The sequence below is a fragment of the Vitis riparia genome, chromosome 5 (assembly GCF_004353265.1).
Source record: "Vitis riparia cultivar Riparia Gloire de Montpellier isolate 1030 chromosome 5, EGFV_Vit.rip_1.0, whole genome shotgun sequence".
NCBI lineage: Eukaryota > Viridiplantae > Streptophyta > Magnoliopsida > Vitales > Vitaceae > Vitis > Vitis riparia.
In genome coordinates this window covers 19,905,278-19,927,589 of record NC_048435.1, presented here as the reverse complement: position 1 = coordinate 19,927,589, position 22,312 = coordinate 19,905,278, and the positions used below count along the sequence as shown (strand labels likewise).

At 35.3% G+C, this 22,312-nt stretch overlaps 1 protein-coding gene across 3 annotated transcripts in view; it reads right to left on the bottom strand.

Moving 5' to 3' along the window:
* LOC117914675 (receptor-like protein 13) overlaps nucleotides 1–22,282 on the bottom strand; it is a 47,175-nt gene extending 24,893 nt beyond the window's left edge. For 2 of the 3 annotated variants that reach the window (XM_034830105.1, XM_034830106.1), the window contains exons 1-5: nucleotides 21,675–22,282; nucleotides 20,650–20,802; nucleotides 20,477–20,551; nucleotides 9,291–9,446; nucleotides 9,135–9,209 (exon numbers count right to left, since the gene is read on the bottom strand). In XM_034830105.1, the coding sequence (XP_034685996.1) occupies nucleotides 9,135–9,209; nucleotides 9,291–9,446; nucleotides 20,477–20,551; nucleotides 20,650–20,802; nucleotides 21,675–22,125 (910 nt within the window). In that variant the 5' untranslated portion in view covers nucleotides 22,126–22,282. The remainder of the gene's footprint in view (nucleotides 1–9,134; nucleotides 9,210–9,290; nucleotides 9,447–20,476; nucleotides 20,552–20,649; nucleotides 20,803–21,674) is intronic. The other variant, XM_034830107.1, reaches the window with a different exon arrangement.
* Nucleotides 22,283–22,312: the final 30 nt, after the last annotated feature.

Below are 22,312 nucleotides of genomic sequence, written 5' to 3'. Positions count from 1 at the left end.
GTAATCATCTATGAAGGTGATGAAATACCCATACCCTCCACATGCTTGAACATTAAAAGATCCACACACATCAGTATGCACTAACTCCAAACATTCTTTGGCTCTAACTCCTTTAGCAGTAAATGGCCTCTTGATCATTTTACCTTCTATACAAGATTCTCAGACTAGAAGATCTTCTGGAACTATTGAGTGCAATGCTCCACACTTGACCGGTCTTTGGATCCTATTTAGATTAGCATTTCCTAAGCATAGATGTCATCGATAGGTCTAATTAGTGCTAGGTACTTTCCTCTTAAGTGAGACATGATTATTTTCAACAACAGATAACAAAGAAGTAAGAGCGATGCAAAAGAGATTGTCAACTAACATACCCAAGTAAATAAATGAATCATTTTTTCTAATAAAAAAAATTATTAAAATAAATTGAATAATCCAATTTATTTAAACTAGAAATTAAAATCAAATTCTATCTAAACTCAAGTACATAAAGATAATCTTTGTGTTTTAGATGTTTATTATTTTCTAATGCTAAGGTAACATCTCCCATTACCTACATAGCTATCCTCACAATAGATGCTAGAATTAAGTACATCTCTTTTTCATTCAACTTTCTCCTTAGTTGAAACCCCTATAAACAATTACGGATATGGTTAGTGACCTTAGAATCTATCCACCAAGAATTGGTGAATTCACCAATAAACACGATTAAACTAAAAGTGAATGAGACATACCTTCCATTTTCTTCAGGAAATCAGGGCACTCTTTCTTCTAATAGCCCTTTTTGCCATAGATGAAACACTTGCCCTTACCCTTACTCTTTCCTTTCCCAGCCTTGTTTTTTTTTATAAATGAGCGCAAAATATATTAAAAAAGGCCGGAAAGCCGCAACGCATACAGGGAGTATACAAAGCAGCCACAAAGCCAAAAACGCAAAAACAGAACAACCTCACCAGCCCTTAGGGAGCCGCTAACCACTCTAAGAAGCCTAAAAGCGAAGAGGACTCCTCTCCCATATACACCTTTGCCCAACTCCACAAACTACATACAAAAAAATTCTTGAGTGTCTGAATAGCTAAAGAGCCCCCTCTAAAAGCTAACTTATTTCTTTCCTTCCAAACCGTCCAAAAAATACACGACGGGATGGAATTCCAAATCTTTTTCCTCTTTTTACCCACAAAAGGGCCCCTCCAACAAAATAACACCTCTTTGACTATCTCTGGGAATACCCACTAAACCCCAAATAAGGCAAAGACGATCTCCCAAAGGACCCTGACCACTGTACAGTGTAAAAGAATGTGATTTACATTTTCCTCTTTATAACCACACAAAAAACAACGATTAGGGAGCTGCCACCCTTGCTTTTGCAACCTATCCAACGTGAGGATTTTTTCCCAAGTAGCCTCCCATGCAAAGAAAGCAACTCTGGTTGGAACCTTATCCACCAAATGCTCTTTTTCGGAAAGACGAGGGGATTGGGGGCTGCTGGCAAATTATAAGCCTCCCGAATCCGTTCCTTTCCCAGCCTTGTTCTTTTCTTGTTTGGATTTCCTAAAAGAATTCTTCTTCTTCTTATTACGAGAAGAACCTAAAGAATCTTTCCCTGCCATGTGAACACCTTTAGAATCCTTGAGAATCCCCACAACCATTTAAAGGTCTTTCATCAATTCTAGCAAGCTCATCATTGACTTATTCATAGTACAATTGAGCTTAAATTACTTGAATGAGTCTGGTAAGGTCTCTAAGATCATATAGGGTTTCCCTATCGAGTATAGCTCCAAGGATCTCCATCTCATTAAAGAGTGCAATCATACAAATCATATGATCTCTAACGGGAATTCCTTTTATCATCCTAGTGTTCATGATGATTCTTAGAGCAACTTGCCTAGTTGGTTTGTCCTTATCACCAAATATCTCTTGCAGGCTGAAGAGAATCTCATAGGTAGTGGCAACACCCATGACATTCACAAGCTCTTATGCAACCTTATGTTTTTACTAAAATGCCCTTATGCATTAATGACAATAAATAGCCCAACTAACCCTTAAAAGTTGTGCCACCTAGGAATATGAACTTAAACTGGGACCATTGGGACCCCTAGGAAAATCTTAACCCCTCGGAATCTAATTCTAAAGTTGATTCAACATTCCATTATAAACAGTTAACTACACTCCAATATCCTATGATATTATATCGATATAAAAAACTCAAGTCTATGACCTACTATCAACCGCATGTAGACTCCCTATGAACTGATGTCCATAATCTAATAAGGTATATGTTATCAACCTCTAAAGATTATTTCTACAATCATTAAGTTACAGTCTTCATATTATGTGATCAAATGACATACTTTAACTTACGAAGAGCATATGTTAAATTATACTAAAGGAATTACTACAATGCCACATACTTCATAATCACAAAATCTTAAGATCACCCAAGCAGACAAATCGTCTCAATCCCATGAAACATCATGGTATCACTATTGAGAATAACTATTGCCACTAGCCTCTATCGACAGTGACCCAATCCGTAAGAAATATATGACCATCTGAAGATTTCCCTATAAGTCAAAGCCTCCTGATGACTTCAACATAGACTCAATATCCTCTTAAGGTTGAGAGTCTGTGTAGTATAATAATTTGGTGCATTATGAATACTCGATAGTCAATATCATGATTCACTTTAGGTCTAATCCAATGTGTAACCATATATACTAGTACACTCACCATGGGAAAACCATTCCAATGACTAAAACCAATCATTCCTCCAATTTGGAAGTAGTGTAGTACAGTCTCATATGGATTGCTTAAATCTATGAACTGACTATGAATAATGCATCAATCTTGCAAGGAATCCATGATTTGGATCTTCCATGCAACTCCTTATGCACCCAAATCATATACAATGCAAGTGATGCAAACTTGAATGCTCAAATCAATATCAATGCAAATAATGGATAGAATATTGGAAATTTAAGTCTAACTTTGTTTCATCATATCTTGCTTTACCATATCATGTCTACAAAATAGATATGTGTATTTCTAATAGCAAAAAGTCATCCATGATGACTATTCATGAGATTGCCTCTCTAACAATTTCTATTAAGTTGAATGGTGTTAATTATCATGTTTGGTCTCAAATTTTGAAAATGCCTATTACTGGCAAAAAGAAGAAGGGATATATCACAGGAAGAAAGGTTGCACTTCTAGAGGATGATCCAAACTATGATGAATGGGAGGCTGAAACGCTCTAGTCAAGTCTTGGCTCACCGATTCCATAACTAACCGACTGATGTCACACTTTATGCAGTGTGAAATAGCTAAGGAGGTGTGGGATGCAGTCAAGAGGAGTTATCTTGATGTCTTTAACTCTTCTCAAGTATATAATTGATGAAGAAATCCTTTCAATTACCCCAAGGTGGTCTCCTTCTTGCAGAATACTACAATGAGTTAAACTTAATATTCAAGAAGCTTGACTATCAAAGACTCAATGATATGACGTGTGTAGCTAATATGAACAAACAAAGGAAGTGTACGACTGAGGATCGAGTTTATATATTTCTTGCAAGTCTGGATCACAATTTGGATAAAGTTAGCAGTTGTATTTTGGCCACCTCTCCTTTACTAAGTCTAGAGGAAGCATATTCATTAGTCCATCATGCAGTGCAGAGGCAAGTCACCATGAAAATAGAAGATCACTTTGAGGCTTCCATAATGACTATCCATAAGAAAACACACAACCAACATCTTTTACTCCTTCTACTGACTCTTCTTCTTGCTTCTACACTCACTACAATGGCACCAAACATATGGTAGAGGTTTGCTAGAAGAAGCATGGTTATCCGGAATGGTACAACTTAAACAAACTGAAAGGAAGAACAAAAAATTAGTTCAGGTTGCTCTTAGCAATGCTACTCCTCCAATTTTTGCTTCTCAAGTTTCTCAATTATTTTCTTAAGAAGGTAATTCTGATTTGGCCTTTATTTCCACTGTCTCTAACACTTAGGTTATTGATTCAGGGGTCACGGACCATATGACTAGTCACTCTTCCTTACTTGACTCTCTAATGCTCTCACCTATTAAGTCTATTTAGATTAGTAATGGTACTCCTATGCCAATTTTACGAGCCGGGAATGTCTCACTTTCCTCCATACACTCCATGTCCTCTATCTTACTTGCGTCTAGCCTCTCTAATAGTCTTCTTTCTATTAGGAAGATCACTAAACATCTTAATTGTCATGTAACTTTCCATTCTACTCACTGTGCGTTTTAGGACAATCTTACAAAGATAACAATTAACATTGGTAAAGAGAGGGGAAGTCTTTACTACTTGGAGGGGGTAAGGGAGTTACAATCTAAATTTGACTATATTTTTCAAGTAGCAAGAGAGACATCAAATAGAGAAAATATTTTTTTATGGATCACCCATCTTTTTCTTATTTGGAACGTTTATTTCCTCAATTGTTTCGAAATATTTTAGTTTCTAGTTTAAGGTGTCAACAATGCATTTATGCTAAAAATCATCGCATGCCTTTTAAAATAAGTCTCAATAAAAGTCTAATTCCTTTTACCCATGTTGTCACAGATGTTTAGGGTCTTTTTCTACTCCTACTTCAGGTCAGGAATAATTTGTGTCTTTTATTGATGATTGTATTAAGGTGAACTGGGTATATTTGCTTAAGTCTAAGAATGATGTTCTACATGGTACTCCTCAATTTTCCAAAATGATTGCCACACAATTTAATACTCATGTTAAGGTTTTTCACTTTGACAATGGTCGTGAGTTTCTAAATCAGACCCTTATTGATTTATTCAAAGAAAATGGAATCCTCCACTAGACAACGTATACATACACACCACAATAGAATGACATAGAAAAGCGTAAAAACCGCCACATTCTAAAGGTGGCTCGAGCTTTATGCTTTAGTATACATATTCCAAAACATTTATGGGCTGAGATTGTTATAACTGTAATCTTTCTTATCAACCGAATGTCTACTTGGGCCATTAATTACCAAACTCCTTTGCAAATGTTGATCACAATTTTACTTTATTCCTCCCGCTTAGAATCTTTGTCCTAAAGTTTTTGGTTGTGTATGTTATGTTCATATACACTCTCATTAAAGGGATAAACTTGATTCTTGTGCTCTTAAATGTATCTTTCTTGGTTACTCTAATTCCCAAAAGAGCTATAAATGTTTTCATCCTCCTATTGACAAATACTATGTCTTTATGGATGTTCAATTCTGCGAAAGAGTCATATTTTTCTAGGAACGTGTCTCCAATTCCTCTTTAAGAGGAGATTAGTAATAAAGAAGAGAAAAGGTTATAGTTAGAAGAGAAAAAGTTATGGATTTCAGGTTAGGGAAAAGGATTCAACTAATTTGGGAAAGAAGGAGTCTTTTGATACTCCCTACCCTATGGCGCCTGAGTATGCATCTAGGAAAAAAAAGGATGAAAAACCAACCAAATTATTTTGACAAGATTATACAAAGAAGAACAAGGATGCTACTGTCATACCCCCTCTAGGCTCCAATACTCCTCTTGATGATACTACCATACCATCAAATGACTTTTTCGAGACTAATCCTGAGGTATATGTTCCTTCACCTTCAACTTTCAAAACTGCTACCTTGAATCCACAAGATGGTACACAAGACAGGAGATATCCTCTTTGTGATCGTAAATAACTTGATAGGTTGGGTTTCTCAAAATCATCCTCTAATGTTGTCTATCATATTTTTTATTTTTGTCTCTTATCATCGCCTATCTAAGACTACCTTGTTTTTGCTCTTCAGTTATCCTTTGTATCTATTCCTAATCATTTTCAAGAAGCCCTAGAAGATCCTAAATGGAAGTCTACTATGGTAGAAGAAATGAAGGCTCTCTAGAAGAACTCTACTTACGAGATGGTCGAGCTCCCTTAGGAAAAGAAGACAATGGGATGTCAGTGGGTGTTTTCAGTAAAGTAGAAGTTAGATGAAACAATTGACAGGTACAAAGCTAGATTGGTTGTCAAGGGATACACCAAGACTTACGGAATTGACTATCAAGAGACCTTTGCCCATATGGCTAAGATGAACATTATTAGAGTCATACCATCTCTTATGGTCAATTTGGACCGACTATTAAGACGGTTTGATGTAAAGAATGTCTTTCTCCATAGTGATTTGTTAGCAGAGGTGTACATGGACACCGCCATTCCCCCCTCCCCCCTGAGGTTTACATCAAAAGGAAGTAAGGTATGGAAACTTAAAAAGGCTTTGTATGGATTGAAGCAGTCACCAAGAGCAAGTTTTAGCAGGTTAAGCTACTTGATGAAGGAGTATGGTTTGAAACAAGTGATGACAAATCACACTTGGCTCTATAAGAGAGATGGTGATGACATTACTCATTGTTTATGTTGATGACATGATTGTTACAGGTAGTAACTCGGCAAAAATAGAGAAGCTTCCAACCTATTTAGCCAAGGAATTTGAAATAAAGAACTTGGGTGCTCTAAAATAATTCTTAGGTATTGAGGTGACTCAGTCCAAGCAAGGATTCTTCCTCTCACAATGGAAGTATACATTAAATCTCTTGACTGAAAATAATAACTTTGCTTGCAAACCTATAAATACTCCCATTGAGATAAATCATGGCTTATCTATCAACTTTGATCAATTTCCAACGAACAAAGAAAGATATAAGAGACTAATGGGGAAATTAATCTAACTCCCACTAGACCTAACTTGTCATATGCAATTAGTGTTGTAAGTCAATTCATGCATAATTTGAGTGACCAACACACAAATGTAGTAAATTATATCCTGACCTATTTGAAGTCCTCTCCAAGTAAAGGTATTATGTTATCTAGACACGAATATCTAGATATGGAGGGTTACACAAACTCTGACTTTGCCGAATCCAGATTAGATAGAAAGTCTACCTTAGGGTATGTGTCATTTGTACGAGGAAATTTGGTGACTTTGAGGAGTAAGAAACAAAATGTAATCTGATTTTCTAGTGCAAAAGCTGAATACCGTGCACCCTATCATGCAACTACTGAACTTACTTGACTAAAAATTCTCTTAAGCAAGCTTGGGTTTAGCCCCAAGAAACCTATGGGGCTCTTTTGTGATAACACAATAGCTATTGAAATTGCAAATAATCTAATACAATACAATTGAACTAAGCATATTGAACTTGACATGAACCACATGAAGGATAACCTAGATTTTGGCATGATAAGGGTTCCCTACATCAAGAGTACAGATCAGTTGGTGGATATGGTCCATTCTATGCATCATTATCCAAGTTGAACATGTGCGATATCTATGCACCAACTTGAGGAAAAGAGTCAGTTGTGTACACTTGTGTGTACAACTATGTACAATCGATTGTATAGTTGTGATTTATTCTACATAGGTATCAATTATTTTGTATGGTTGGCTATCCTAAAATAGCCTTGTGTACCCTGTATAAATACCCTTGAGATATATGAGAATATTCATTCAGCAATTTATTAAGTTTCTACAAAAAAAAAGTTCTCAAGAAGTTTAAAATGGTTGATTGTGAAGGAGAAAAATTTCATTCAATACCATACAAAAGCTTAGTAGGAAGCTTGTGTTACTTCACAAGTACTAGGCTAGATATTCCCTTTGGAGTTGTACTTGTTAGTTATTACATGAAAACACCAACAATGATTCATATGAAGATCACCAAAAGAAGTCATCATTACATTAAAGGTATACTTAATTATGACCGATATTACTAATCTTTTAGTAATTTCAAACTTTTTAGACACAATGATAGCGATTGAGTTGGAGCCTTAGATGACTAAAAGGGTGCTACTGGGTTTACATTTTTTGTGGGAGACACTACATTCACTTGGACTTCAAAGAAGCAACATGTTAAGATACTATTAGCTTGTGAAGTTAAGTTCCCTTCAATTACATGCGTTTGTCAATCAATTCAGTAAAAAAATTTAATAAAAAATTAATATGTCATGAGAAGAACTAATGAAGATCATTGTGAGTAACAAGTCAATGTTATATTAGCAAAGAATCCGCAATTACATGAACAAAGCAAGTATATTGACACACGATATCACTTTATTAGAGAAGCTAAAATATTACGTGTGCCACATAGAGTTACAAATCAAGTTTAAAAGAGCCCTTGGAAATTGAAACTGCTTGTTAAGTCATTGTAAAAGTCTCATAAAAAATAGTTGTATTTGATTTAAAGTCTTTTATTAACAATAGAGTCGAATTAGGAATTTGAGATAGAGTCAAATTTTTTGTTTACTATAATTAGGGATGCTTAATTAGTTATAAAATTAGGACCTTGTATAATTCATATATTAGAGTGGGAAAATTAATCAAGTGTTAGATTATATTCCTTTATTATCTTTTATGGTTAGTTTCTACTATGTGCTGAACAACAAATTTTCCTAAAAGTTTAAACTTGAAGGATTTTAGTATGTAATGCATATCATGCACTCCAATACTAGCTAGTAGATAATATTATCTATATTGGATTTTCATTGCTTTGAGTTATTGTAGGTGTAACTCTATGTGAAATGTCAATGTATCATAATATGCTTTGAATTGTCGTAAAAGCAATAACAAATTATGTCAATGTCCTTACCCTTACAAATGTAAAACAACTCAATAGATATGTGGATATCTTGTTGCGTAACTAGCCTTTATATATTTTCCTTCATATTTACATTTGGAGTTCCTATAATGGTGGATATTATATAAAAATAATGGGTATTCCTAGAAGAGATGGGTGCATGTCTAGAGGCCCTTGAAGATTCTAAATAAAACCTCTACCAATATTTAGTTTCTAAAAATGAAATCATACCTAATATTTCAATATTTGGTCTTCAAAAACGAAGCCATACCTAATGGTTCAAGAATATAAGAATGTGTATCAGTGTGTACTTATATATCACTCAATAAGGTGAGAAAATATACGCAATTTAGGTTTTCTTTTAGTTTTTATTTGTGCACTTATTGTCTCTATTGTTGCAAAACGAAAATGCCAAGTGAAAGGTAATATTTCTAATAGTTCCAATATGCCAAACCTTAGCTCTCTCAACTCAAAATAAGTCAAAATTAGTAGGCAAGTTTGGTGGCCTTAGTTTTTACCTTGAAGTGTTAAGGAATATCCAAGTCCAGTAAGACTAAGATCCAACATTTTTAGGTTCTCGAGAGCAGATAATTCTGCACAAAATAAGAGAAGATGTCACATTATAAAGGATTCCTCACATTAATGAAGAATGAGCATGTAATCGACAAAAATACCATTGATGGGAAAGTGTGGCCCCAATCTGTTTGAGCGAAGACTTAGAGTCTCAAGTGATTTAAGCGCACTCAAAAATGATAGGTCATCTTGGTGTAGCAAATTATTGTTGAGGTCTAGCATCGTCAAGTTTTTCAATATAAATAACCCTTGAAAACCTGCAAGAAAAGAACATATTTCAAAAATATATAGCCATTGCTTTCTACCATTGTTCTGGATCCATTTGTAACAAAAAAAAATTGTTATTTAATATGTTATTTTTTGGATAAAAAAAAAATTTTAAAAACATCCAATTTAGCACTAAGGGCCAAAATATTTGGCATTTTATAATTAACCTTAGAGTATCAAGTGATTTTTGTTATGAATTAAAAGGTGAAGGAGGAATCTAGTTTGACACAATTTAACAAATTTGGCCATTATGCATAAAGTTATTTTTCCTTCACAAAAGAAACATTCAACTATGCTAGAAATCTAGACTTTCTAGCACAGGTGGTAACTCACCAGGTTGTAAGACACCTGGAATAGCTAGTTCTCATGAATTGTTCCAATCACATATGCCGATATCATAAAAGTATTTTGTTGATCCAGGATAGAAATTTAGCCAAACCAAACTTCTACTTCTGGTTTTTTAATCCAATATGGGGCAATGCAAGGAGAAGTTTGTAGGTGCTTATGTTTTAGGCAAGCTTCACTTGTAAGTCAAGATGAGGCTCATCACTTAAACTACATAAGGTTCAACACAAGGCAATAGTGTTGACCCCTAAGGAAAAGGGGTTAACCATGGCCCATGAATAAAAGGTATAACTAACAACCTGTCCAGAAAAAAATGATCTAAAACCTTAACCACCAATTCCCATTTTCTTTCCTTTAATGTTTGCTTTATGTCAATGTCCCCATTGGCATGCTTCTTGTAGCTAGGTATTTAGAGAATTCAAATTGTCTGATTACAAGCAAACCACAGGTCTCAAGTTTGGTTTCAACAATTGGTGTCACATATAGGAAGTGGTAGAAAAGTCATCCCTGAAATGGTTAGAGAGGGTAATTGGTTTGTGCACGTGTTACACTACACCATCTCAATAGCTCACATGCACATGGCAATATTTTATTGCTACATATTGTGTCACTTAAGTAGTTGCTATCCAATAAAACCCTTGTAAATAGGCATAAGAAGTCACCAGGAAAAATATGGGTATAAGAATTTTGCTCTCTGACAGCTAATTTCCTCCATCTCAAAAGTTGACCCTTTGCATTCTCCATTTTGAGACTCTTGAAAAGGTTATTGCCATTTTCTGCAACTGTCTCTCACCTCTTACTCCCTATTACTTCCCTCTCAAACTAAAAACCCTTACTGTCCAAGTTGTTGAGCTCCTCTTGCAAAGAATCTAACATAAACAAATGCAAACTTCAAGTTTGTCCCAAAGAGGCATTATACACTTGAAGGTTGAAAGACACATTATGGTGGCTTCATACTAGAGGTTCAGTACCTTCATTGGACAAAAAATTTAGTTTTTATAAAAATACCATGTCTGTATGGTCTCCACAGACCTCCATAAGGCCTGCAGGATTTCTTTTAATTTCCTCTCCATGCATTGACCGAGTGATAACCTTAATTGCTTGGCATGAGCTATTATCCTTTATGGACCCCTTCCTGAGTACAATAAGATCCCTCTATATCCTCTCCAGACCAGTAGAATTAATATGTCCTTTATTAAGGAGAGTAATCTTTACTATTGCACAATCATGCCATTCAGCCTAAATAATGTCTTAGCAACCTACTAATTTTTGGTCAATAAGATGTTTGAATAGTATCTAGGTAAAACAATAGAGGTCTACATTGATGATATACTCATAAAAATTTAAAATAAATAAATAAAAATTAGAGCTTAACATTCTCAAATATCTCAAGGAAGAATCTAGATAGTACTCTATAGCCTCTAGGCATGAAGTGAAATTTAACCCATTAAAATTCACCTTTGAAGTAAGCTCAGGTATGTTCCTTAGGCACTTAGGAAGAGAGAAATTATGGTCAGTCCAAACCAACTTCCAGCACTTAAGGACATGTTACCTTTGTTTCCAACATGAAACAGATTCAAGTTTAGGTCAGATGCCTCACAATTCTAGATATATATATAGGTATATATAGGTTTATCTCTTGCCACTCTTTCTTTGCTCTGTACAAGTGCAAGAAGTTTTGGGTGCACAGATGAATATGAACAAAAGTTCCAGCTGATGAGTTCTATATGGCCTCTCAGTCCATATTTACTCAACTTGACCTAATGATGAATATGAACAAAAGTTATGTTTCTCTCAGAGAAAGGAGGCAGGATCAAGCTTCATACAAATTTCCTCAGAAAAAGTGTCATGGTGCAAGTGATATCAAGTTAAGCTTCCCACCTTCTAACAATGGGGATGGATGTAAGGCCTCTTCTAGCAGAATTCAAGCGCACTCAGCAGCTGGGTGCCTAGGAAGCTACCAATCTTCAGTGGCTCTTAGCTTCTCATCTATAAGGTCAGCAACATTTATAAGATGAAGGATCTAAGGACGCTTGCTACCAGGAAATGGAAATGGATGTCTATTAAATACCAAGGGAAGAGCAAGCCGATGTTTTATCCAAACTTTTTTCCAACAGCTGTAACTTATAACTGAGTATGAGACTACTGAATATTGGATAATTCAGCCCTCATGTAGGCTGCAAGTGAAGTCATTGAAGTGAGCAACTTGAGCCCACCAAGATGGACCCAATCATAGAGTACTTAAAAGACAACATATTGAATGAGGATAACAAAGAAGGCCACAAGTTATATTTCCAAGTCATGTGCTTAAGAATATAAGGCTTGGGCATTTTACCTATAAACTTGTTGTGTTCTTGGTGTGTGTTTTTGCCACATATAATAAAAAGATGATCTCAGTCATTGGTTTAAAATCATCATTTAAGAAAATGATTTGAATGTCATCATTTAAAAACGATGGCTTCTCAAAAGATTGTCATACACTAAAAATTGGTAGTTTAGGAAAGAATCCCAACATTGAGGAAGTAAATGATGATGGCATGGTCCCGAATTTGATTCTTCTTCATATCAAAACTTTCATAAAGAAAGAATGCCTGAATTTGGCATGTATGGTTAAAAATCAATCTCCTTGGAAAAATCTATTTAACCGAATAGGCTTTGCAACTCACTTTTCATCTTGGTGGTTGTGCTTCTATAATAGCTCTATTCTTGTTTTTATCAACCTTAATTCCTTTATGAACTAAGAAACCATGAATTCTGTTCATTTTTTATACCTCAAATGTGGTTAAAAAATGAATCCTTCGGAAATGTTGGGAGTTTGACAAACCATGTACGGATTTGATTGACTATAAATGGTTTATAAATATTGTAATTGATTTGTATGGCTGTATCTATGTAAGTAGTACTCATCCTTTTGAGAATTAATATAGTGAGAAATTATTCATTCTTTTGTGGTATCAGAGCACATAACAATTCTCTCTAGGTTTGTGTCATTTTTTTCTGGGCCTTCATTGTCATTTTTTCTTTGGTCTTTTTTGCCAACTATTGTTGAGCTTTATAATAGTCCCATTTTCATCTGGTTTAAAATTTCCATCTCCTCTTCTCAAATCCTAGAAATTCCTAAGAATGTCATAAATCTCTAAAACTATGTGTTGGAAACATCATGGAAGGCCCTAATATGGGAACAAGAGAACAAGTACAAGAGGAGGAAATCAGGATTTGAAAACTAGACAAACACATCATAGTACTTTTGTAGAAGAATCCTAAGAAATAAGTTTTCTCAATAAGAGTGATATAGAGAAACTAAAAGGATGTTGAATCAACTTGGAAATCACAATCCAAGTTCTACACCAGCTTCAAGGTGCTCTATGGGTCAATTAGGTAATATCCATACAATAAATGTCTCTAAGGATTGTTTTACTAACAAGTTGGATCATTGATTCAAGTGCATCATACATATGACTAGTTTTTCAAAATTGTTTCCACTTGCTCCACATGTTCTGGAAAACAAAAAATAAAGACTATTGATGGATCTTTTCCTTCTATAGTTGGATAAGACATAATCAAAATAAACCCATTTTGACTTAAAATTCATGTTGTATAAGGAGGTTTTTAGAGGTGATTGATGATTTGGATTTGAGAGATCTTCCCCTGCAAGGAGGATCGTTTACTTGGAGTAGTGGGTTGAATAACCAGTCCATGTCTAGACTGGATCGTTTTTTGGTCATTGAGGATTGGGAGAGTCATTTCAATGAGGTGGTTCAGTACACCCTCCCTAGACCAATGTTTGATCACTTCCCTATTTTTCTAGATGGAGGAGGGGTGAGGAGAGGACCAACCCCTTTTCATTTTGAGAATATGTAGTTAAATGAGGAAGGGTTCAAAGATTTGTTGAAAAGCTAGTGGCAAAGTTTTAATTTTAAGACCAACCTAAAATTATGGAACAAGGATGTTTTCGGGAAGATTGGGGTTAATAAGTCTTCGGCCTTAGAAAAGGTCTCTTTCTAGGATGAGTAGAAGAAATCAAGAGAGTTAACTTTGGAAGAAGTGGAGGCTAGAAAGGAGGCAAGGGAGGATTACAAGAAATGGGTTCTCATGGAGGAAGTCTCCTAGAGACAAAAGTCAAGAGAAGTTTGGTTGAGGGAAGGAAATAGAAACACAAGCTAATTCCATAGGATGGAAAATGCCCACAAAAGGAGAAATTGGTTGGCTAAGATTAAAATTAGTGGTTCTTGGCTTTCAGGGGAAAATGAGATTAAAGGGGGGGTGGCTAGGGCCTTTTAGAATCTGTTGACGGAATCTGGAGATTGGCGCCCTAGCTTAGAAGGGTTGGAATTTGAAAGAATTGGGGTTGAGGATGTTGGAGGATTGGAGGAAGCTTTCAACGAAGAGGAGGTCTTCTCTGCCCTGTTCGAGCTGAACTGGGACAAGGCTCTTAGACGGGACGGTTTCTCCATTTCTTTTTGGCAGTTTAGCTGGGAGTTCATGAAGGAGGATATTATGGGCTTTTTTAGAGATTTCCATGAGCGGGAAAGATTTGTTAGGAGCCTAAATGCTACATTCTTGGTTTTAATCCCAAAAAAATGTGGAGATGACCTTAGAGACTTTAGACCTATCAGCTTCGTGGGAGGTCTTTACAAGCTATTGCCTAAAGTGCTAACTAATAGGCTGAAGAAGGTGGTCAATAGGGTGGTGTGTCCGACACAAAACGCATTTGGCAAATTCTTGATGTCGCGTTGATAGCTAATGAGGTTGTTGATTCTATGTTAAAAAGGAATGAGAGTGGGGTGTTATGCAAGTTGGACATAGAAAAGGCTTATAACCGCCCAAATTGGAATTTTTTGCTAACTGTGATACGAAAAATGGGTTTCGGGGGGAAGTGGGTAGGCTGGATAAGATGGTGCATTTCTTCTGCATCATTTTTAGTCTTGGTTAACGGCACTCCATCGGATTTATTTCAAAGCACTAGGGGTTTGAGGCAAGGGGATCCTCTATTGTCCTATCTCTTTGTGATTAGGATGAAGGCCCTAAGTTGCCTTATTAATAGAGCTATGAGTGGGGGATTCTTATCTGGCTACAGGGTTAGGGGAAGGGGAGGAGATGGGGTTCAAGTTACCCACTTGCTGTTCGTTGATGATGCTATGGTGTTTTTTTAGGATTCTACAAAGCAGATGGTCTTTTTGAGTTGGATATTAATGTGGTTAGAAGCCATTTCAAGGCTGAAAATCAACTTGGATAAGAGTGAAATCCTTCCAGTAGGAAGGGTTGAGAATGTAGAAGAATTAGCCCTTGAACTTGGCTGCAAGGTGAGGGCACTGCCTTCCTCTTACTTGGGGCTCCCCTTAGGGGTTGCTCATAAATCAGTGGCAGTTTGGGATGGGGTGGAGGAGAGATTTTGAAAGAGGATTGCCATGTGGAAAATGCAATTTATTTCTAAAGGAGGGAGGATCACCTTCGTTCAGAGCACTTTATCAAGTATGCCCATATATTTCATGTCCCTTTTGCATATGCCACAAGTGGTTAGATTGAGACTAGAGAAAATTCAAAGGGACTTTCTTTAGGATAGGGGAGGGTTGGAGAAGAAGTCTCATCTTGTAAAGTGGGAGGTTGTTTGTTCTAATAAAAAGAAGGGTGGTTTGGGTGTTAGAAATCTATCTAACCTCAATAGAGCCCTATTAGGTAAATGGAGTTGGCACTTCACAGAAGAAAGGGGGACTCTATGGAAACAAGTAATTATTAGGAAGTATGGGGTGGAAGAAGGGGGATGGTATACCCGAGAAGTAAGGGAGGGGTATGGTGTGAGGTTTTGGAAAGAAATACGGAAGGAATGGCCTTTAATGAAGAGCAATCTTGTTTTCTCCGTGAGGGATGATAGAAGAGTGAGATTTTGGGATGATAGGTGGTGTGGTGATGACACATTAAGGCTTTCCTTCCCTTCATTGTTTGCATTGGTGGCATTTAAAGAGGAGTGGGTGGCAGAGGTGTGGGATGCTTCGAGGGAGGAGGGAGGCTAGGATCCACGTCTTTCTAGGCTGTTTAATGATTAGAAGTTCGAGACAAGGGTAGAGATTCCTTGTCACCTTACAAGGGAAGAAGGTGCACACTAACATGGAGGATAGGGTTCAGTGGAAAGAGGCCAAAGATAGTTTGTTTTCTATTAAAGCCTGTTATAGCTCTTTAGAGGGCAGCAGTACAATCCCGTTTTCAAACAGCATTATTTGGAGCTCTTGTGCTCTCCCTAAGGTTGGTTTTTTTGCTTGGAAAGCTTCATGGGGTAAAATTTTAACCTTGGATCAACTAAAGAAGATGAGATGGTCACTCCCAAATAGATGTTTCCTTTGTTATGTTGCTAAAGAGACCATCGATCACCTTCTAATTCATTGCACCAAGACTAAGATTTTGTGGCACTTGTTGTTTACCCTTTTTAGTGTGCTATGGGTTCTTCCTTCGTCAGTTAAAGAGGTCCTTCTTGTGTGGCATGGCTCGTTTGTGGGCAAGAAGAGAAGAAAGGTTTGGAGAGCAGCCCCTTTGTGTCTCTTTTGGATGGTTTGGAAGGAAAAAAATATTTTGAAATTGAGGAGTTCTCAACTTAAAGGTTGAAATATTCTTTTGTTAGTAACTTTTGGTCATGGGCTAAGCTATGCATAGATGAAGGGCCTAATTCTTTAATCAACTTTTTAAACCCCTCTCTCTTTTGTTTTTGCCTTTTGGCAACTATTGTATACTTCTTGTATGCTTTGAGTTGTCCGTTAAGCACCCTCATCTTATTAATATATATTTTTTCTGTGTCTTTGCCTATCAAAAAAAAAAAATATATATATATATTCTATAACCTTTTGTCTATAGGAAAAATCACTAAAAATTTGAATCGTTTGGTTATATTCACTTCTTTTGATTACATTTTTCAAGATTGTAACGGGAAAAATCACTAACTACTTGAATCGTTCAGTTATATTCACTTCTTTTGGTTATATTTTTCAAGACTGTAACGAGAAGGACGATTAGACATGCTAAGGAAAATGATGGACTATACAACCTAGATATTAATTGAAAGACAAAAGTTTCAAAGTCTCAAGACTTGGTCTCTACCTCTTCTCCACAAGTTAATCAAATTTGACTTTGGCATAGATGTCTAAAACATCCTCCATTTCCATTGTTGAAAAAGGTGTTTCCATCTTTGATTGAAAACATTGGCAGTCTCGATTATCATTGTGAGGTGTGTGTTCTTGCTAAGCACCATCGAGTTTCAATTCCAATCAAAAATCCTAAATGCCTTTCTCCATTTGGCTTGATACATTAAAAAATTTGAGATCTTTCTCGTATTCTAAATCATTTACCATCTTGATGGTTTGTTACATTTATGAATGACTGCAACTCAATCCACCTGGGTTTTATCTCTTAAAATCAAAATGTGAGGTCTCCACTATCTTTCATATATTTCAGAAACTCATTAGTATACAATTTGGAGTCAAAATACACTAATATCTAACAATGAGAATGAAAACTTTAATAATGACTTGATTACAAATCTTAAAATGAAGGCATTATTCATCTATCATCATGTGTTGATACTCCCTAACAAAATGGGATGGCTAAGAGGAAATATAGGCATTTACTAGAGGTTGCAAGGTCCCTTCTATTCCAAATGAAAGCTCCTAAAATATATTAGGGTGAAGTTATCCTAACAGCCACCTATTTGATAAACTGTATGCTATGTCAAGTTCTTGAATTCAAATCTCGTATGGATACTCTTTTAAAGTTCTTCCTAAATTTTCAAGGCATTGATTCTTTTCCTCCAAAAATATTTGGGTATGTTTCCTTTGTTCATGTTCATAACCACTTGAGAAGCAAACTTGATCCAAAGGCGCTCTCAAATGTATTTTCTTGGGGTATTATCACACACAAAAGGGATATAAATGCTACCATCCTTCCACCAAAAGGAAATACATCACCATGGATGTTACCTTTATTAAAAACAAACCTTATTTCTCTTAAACCTATCTTTAAGGGGAAAGTAACAAGATTGTGGAAGATAGTTGATGGGATTCTAGTCAGGTTTTAGAGTAAGATTCTAATTCTGGTAAGGTTGTAGAGCACAATTATGGTCGCCTTTTAGATAAGATTTTATTATACTATATTTTATGATCCATCTAACCTTTCTGATTATTCTTATTCTCATCCTACTCCTTTTGAGAGTGAACAAGCTCCCAAAAATCAACTTGAAAGTCTATCCATTGAAACTGGTCCAAGCTCCCCAAGTCTTGATAAGAACTCAAATTCCTCAAAACCTACGTTGCAACTTCATTAACTCAAGAGTCAACACAAGAGACTTGAAGCACTTGATTTCAACGTGTATTTCAAGAGAAAAAAAAAATCTACAGTACCTACACATGCTCCAATCTCTGAAAATGTGACAAGTAATGGAAATATTAATCCTAGTCTTGATGCTAAGAGTGATTTGGATTTGCCTACTGCAATTAAGAAAGGAATTACAATATGCACCCAACAACCTATCTCAAACTTTATGTCCTTAGAGAGACTATCATAAAAATACTGGGCCCTTGTTACTCATTTGTCCTCTAATGAGACTCCCAAAACAGTCCAAGAGGCCTTAAACAGTAAACCATGGAAAGATTCCATGAATGAAGAACTATAAGCCTTGGAAAAGAATAGAACTTAGGATGTTTTAGACTTGTCGAAAGGGAAGAAAACCATGGAATGTAGGTGAATCTATACCATCAAATACAAGGTTAATGGGCCCATAGAGAGGTACAAAGAAACCTTGGTTGCTAAAGGGTCACTTAGATATATAATATAGATTACAAAGAAACCTTGTTGCCAATAGCAAAGATAAACATTATCAGAATTATATTATCTTTGGCTACTAACTTTGATTAGCCTTGGAAACAATTTGATGTAAAGAATGTCTTCCTCCATTGAGATCTAGAAGAGGAGGTATACATGGATGTTCCCCCTAGATTCATATGCAGATCTTGGACAAACAAAGTGTGCAGACTTAGAAAATCACTCTATGGGCTTAAGCAATATCTAAGAACCTGGTCTAATAGATTCACTAAGTCAATGGTAAAGAGGGGCTATCATCAAAGCTAAGGTGATCACACACTAGTCTTCAAACATTCCCCTCTTGGTAAGGTAACTATTTTAATTGTCTATGTTGATGATACCATTGTTATCAGTGATAATTACTATGAAGAAGTTGGAGAATTAAAGTCATAACTAGCAAAGGAATTTGATATCAAAGACTTGGGTAGTCTAAGGTACTTTTTAGGAATAGAAATTGCAAGATCAAAAATGGAATTTTAATTTCTCAACAAATGTATGCACAAGATCTACTCAAAGAAACTAGCATGCTAGGGTGCGAACCTAGTAATACCCTTATAGAGTCAAACCACAAGTATTGAAGGGAAAATAATGAAGAACCTATGGCAGACTAAGGCATCTACCAGAGAATAGAGGGGAAGCTAATTTACTTATCACATATTAGACCTGATATAACATATGTTATAAGTGTGGTGAGTCAATTTATGCATTCTCCACTTAAGTCTCATATAGAGATTGTGTATAGAATTATCAAGTATCCAAAGATAGGCCCGGGCAAGAGAATAATGTTTCAAGGGCATTTGTGAGCTACTATGGTTGAAAATTATACTCGGAGATCTTAAGATTAATATAAAAGAACAAATGATGTTGTATTGTGACAACAAGGCAACTATAAATATAGTTCATAACTCAGTCCATGTGATCACACCAAACATGTGGAAGTAGATTGAAACTTCATAAAAAAGAAAGTGAATTGTTGATAGATTTGTCAACCATACATCTCCTCAACAAGGCATTAAGTAGACATCCTTACCAATGGTTTACCAAATCTGGTTTTCCATCAAATCTAGACAAGTTAGGAATGTAAGACATCTTTGCACCTGCTCAAGGGGGAGTGTTGAACATAATTGATTCGTAAATATTGTATAATTATATATTTTATTTCTTCCCTAGAAATTTGCATGTAATTAGGTTCGTTGATTAGTCCTAAATTAGCTATAGCCTATTCAACTTTGTATCTACATAAGTTGTACTCATCCTTTCGAAAATTAATCTAGTGAGAAGTTATTTCTTCCTTTAGGAACAATAATCTCTTGAGGTCTCAGACTTCATGTTTTAACCATTCTGTACCAAGTGCTCCTAGGCATCCAAATGCAGCCTTGAAAATTATGAAGTTAGGATGAAATGGGAAAGGAAATCTCATCCCATTCCTAACCACTAGATGCAACCAAGTGAAACAATGAGTCAATAACATTGAATTATCAACAATGGACTCGAACTACTAAATCAAAATTGACTATGAAGTTGCAAATGTATGAACAATTAGCATACAACAAATTCATCATGTGACTTATTGGTTGAGCTTGTATACAAATATAAAAGCTTCCATACAAAAAGTAAAAAATTCACCTTGTATTCTTAAAAACTCTTTCTAAATTTTAAAGTTTTTAAAAAGTTTTTTCAAGTAGACAAGATATGTATTTTTTATATATAAATTCCTACTTTGTATAACACTCTTTGTATTTAAAAATAAAAAATAAGAAGCCTATCCAACATGCACTAAGATGCTACATAAAATAGCATTGTCATGTTGGAGCAGGTTTTATGCAATGTGTACCTTGCATTGATGGGGAGCCCCCTAAAAGATTGTCACTCATATCCAACATTTCCAAATGTTTCAATTTTGCTAACTCTGCACCAAAAAGAGTCAATGAAAACAGAAATGAACTAACCTAGAAAGTTTCAGGATATAATTTGACCTTGCTGGAATAATGCAATCAAACCACATACCTTGAATATGATATGATCCATCCAAATTTATTTTGCTAAGAGCCAGAGTCTTAATCGATGTTATTGCACCCAAAGATTTCATGATGGTTTTGTTAAACTCATTAGCACTGATGTTCAAAGTCTCCAACTTCAAGCTTGACAGCCTTTCAAACCCTTCAAAAGAATAATGGGAATTTTTTGAACTCATTCGTAGGTGTTAAATGCAAAATTTAAAGGGTGTCTATTTAGACAGATTTTTTTGTTCTTCCGTACAAAATATATATATATATTATGTTTTTAATTCTTAAAAAAGTGAAAATGATAACATATTTTAACTTGTTCTAACAATAATTATTCAAACACAGAATAGAATGATTAAAAATAAAATTAGATATAAAAATTATTTTTAAAATTATTAAAAATAGATTAAAATATTTTAAGTTTTCAAACCATTTTTAAAAATTGTTCTAAAATAATTTTTTTTTTTTCCGTAAGACTCATTTTGACAACAACTTTTTAAAACAATTTTTTATTCTTAAAAAAAACAAATTTAATAATCAAAAAATAGAAAAAAAGTTTTTGGTTTTTGTTAAAACAAATGTTTTTGGATAATTACTTTTAATTGCTTTGCTTGTTTTTTTTAGGATTATTTTAAAAAAATAATTATATAAATATAAATAATGATTAAAAATAAAATTCCGAATATAAATGTTATTTTTAAAACATAAACAACACTTTAGATTTATTTTTTCAAAAACACTTCCAAGTAAAAACCTTAAGGGCTTGATACCTGAGAATGGAAAAGAAAATAATTTTAATAATAAAAAATAAAAAAAATAAAAAAGAGAAAAGAGAAAATAAGTTTGTTTTCAATTATTTTTACTTAAAAAATTGTTTTAAAAAATAATTATAAAAATGAGAAGAATGATTAAAAATAAATCGCTACATATAATAAAATAAAATAAAAAACTTTTGCGAAAACCACTAAAAAGCGTCCTAGCTTTCCCATTCTGTGGTTGAAATTGAGGGTGGGAAGTAAAACATACCCTCATCCCCAGTCCAGCCATCGAATGAGTTGGCAGCTAAATCCAGACTTCGAAGCTCTTTGAAAGAAAGAAACAAGGAGACATTCAATAACCAAAATTTGTCGTCTTCGTAATACAGTTGCCAATGCCCTTCATTGTACCCTCGAAACATCTCCAAACGGGCGTTTTTCCTCAAGTCGTTGAGGGAGAGCTCTGTCACATGGCCTGTGCTTGGATCGCAACCCACTCGCTCCCACCCACAGCAGTCACTCATCTCGTCATCGACCCATGAAGGGAGAAGACGATTCGCATTCTCGTTGTTGGATTTTAGAAAGGCTTTAATTTCAATTAGACCCCTCCTCTCTTCTTCGATGCAGCATCTGTATTCATGGATATGAAGCAAGAGTAGTATCAACAACCGAAGGAAAGGCTTACCCAAAACCCTCTGCATTTTTAACATATAAGACTGCATATGTAATGTGTAACATACTAGATCAAAGATGCTATATAAGTGGCTGTTTGGGGAGGAGAAAATTTGTTCTTCCTCCTAAACGTGGCATTCGTGTAGCGGATGAGAGTGGGCAGCAGTTGTCAAAGCCATAAATTTTTCTAGCAGACTTTGGTGTCATGCGTCACCATCGTTCCAGGCTTCCTGCCAA